The sequence below is a fragment of the Seriola lalandi genome, unplaced genomic scaffold (assembly GCF_002814215.2).
Source record: "Seriola lalandi dorsalis isolate HSWRI2012SDOR001 ecotype SW California unplaced genomic scaffold, Sedor1 jcf7180002054907, whole genome shotgun sequence".
Classification (NCBI taxonomy): domain Eukaryota; kingdom Metazoa; phylum Chordata; class Actinopteri; order Carangiformes; family Carangidae; genus Seriola; species Seriola lalandi.
This window is the reverse complement of record NW_019525459.1, coordinates 103,094-104,022: the sequence shown is the minus strand read 5'-3', so window position 1 is coordinate 104,022 and position 929 is coordinate 103,094. Positions and strand designations below refer to the sequence as shown.

Genomic DNA, 929 nt, shown 5'->3' with positions numbered 1-929 from the left:
TTATGCCTTTATTGGACAGTATAGTGGAGAGAGACAGGAAACGGGGAGGCAGAGAGGGGGAATGACATGCAGCGAAAGGCCGTCCGATGCGGGATTCGAACCGGGGCCGACTGCAGCGAGGACTGTGGCCTCTACACATGTGGCGCCTGCTTAGACCACTACGCTACACGACGCCCCAACCTTTTATCTATTTTTATTAAATCTTTTTCCGTGAACCTGTTGACCATGTTTCATGTCAGTCAGATCTGTTCTTCATTCAGATTTATTAACCTGTGTGTGTGTGTGTGTGTGTGTGTGTGTGTGTGTGTGTTCAGGGGAGGACAGCAGTCCGGAGAACCTGCTGCTTCACGGCCCGTTCTCCAGGAAACCCAAACGGATCCGGACGGCGTTCTCTCCGTCTCAGCTGCTGCGTCTGGAACGAGCCTTCGAGAAGAATCACTACGTGGTCGGAGCCGAGAGGAAGCAGCTGGCCAGCGGGTTGTGTCTGACCGAGACGCAGGTAGGCATGATGGGAAACAGGGAGAGGAGGGGGGCATGATGGGAAATGGAGCCTTTACAGGAGTTTATTTTTCTTTTATGAAAACGAAACGTAAAAAAATTTCCACTTCAAAATAACAAGAACAACAAACAGGATTCGTCAGTGATGAATAAATGAGTGAATGAAAACATGAGGTGATGAATATAAACTTAATTTCTGAATGACACATGAATGGATGAAAAAGGAAAGCTGGGATTTGAACCTCACACCCTGAAGGTGTCGCTGCCTTGCTCAGTGACCGACGGCAGCTCGTCGTCATGGTTTCCAGTCAGACTCCTGGTCTCTGATCAGTTTTCTGAGCGCTTCGTGTCTGAGGATGAAACCAGGTCAGATCTGACGTCACGCTGCGTTTCAGATGCTGCTGATGATCCAGATCAGAGGAATGTTTGGG

General features: G+C 49.3%; 1 protein-coding gene across 1 annotated transcript in view; it reads left to right on the top strand.

Annotated features, from left to right (window-relative positions):
- The window catches only part of emx3 (empty spiracles homeobox 3), a 16,619-nt gene that overhangs the window by 12,958 nt on the left and 2,732 nt on the right, over window positions 1-929 (top strand). Inside the window, exon 2 of the mRNA XM_023430602.2 lies at window positions 315-499. Coding sequence (XP_023286370.1) covers window positions 315-499 — 185 coding nt within the window. The remainder of the gene's footprint in view (window positions 1-314; window positions 500-929) is intronic.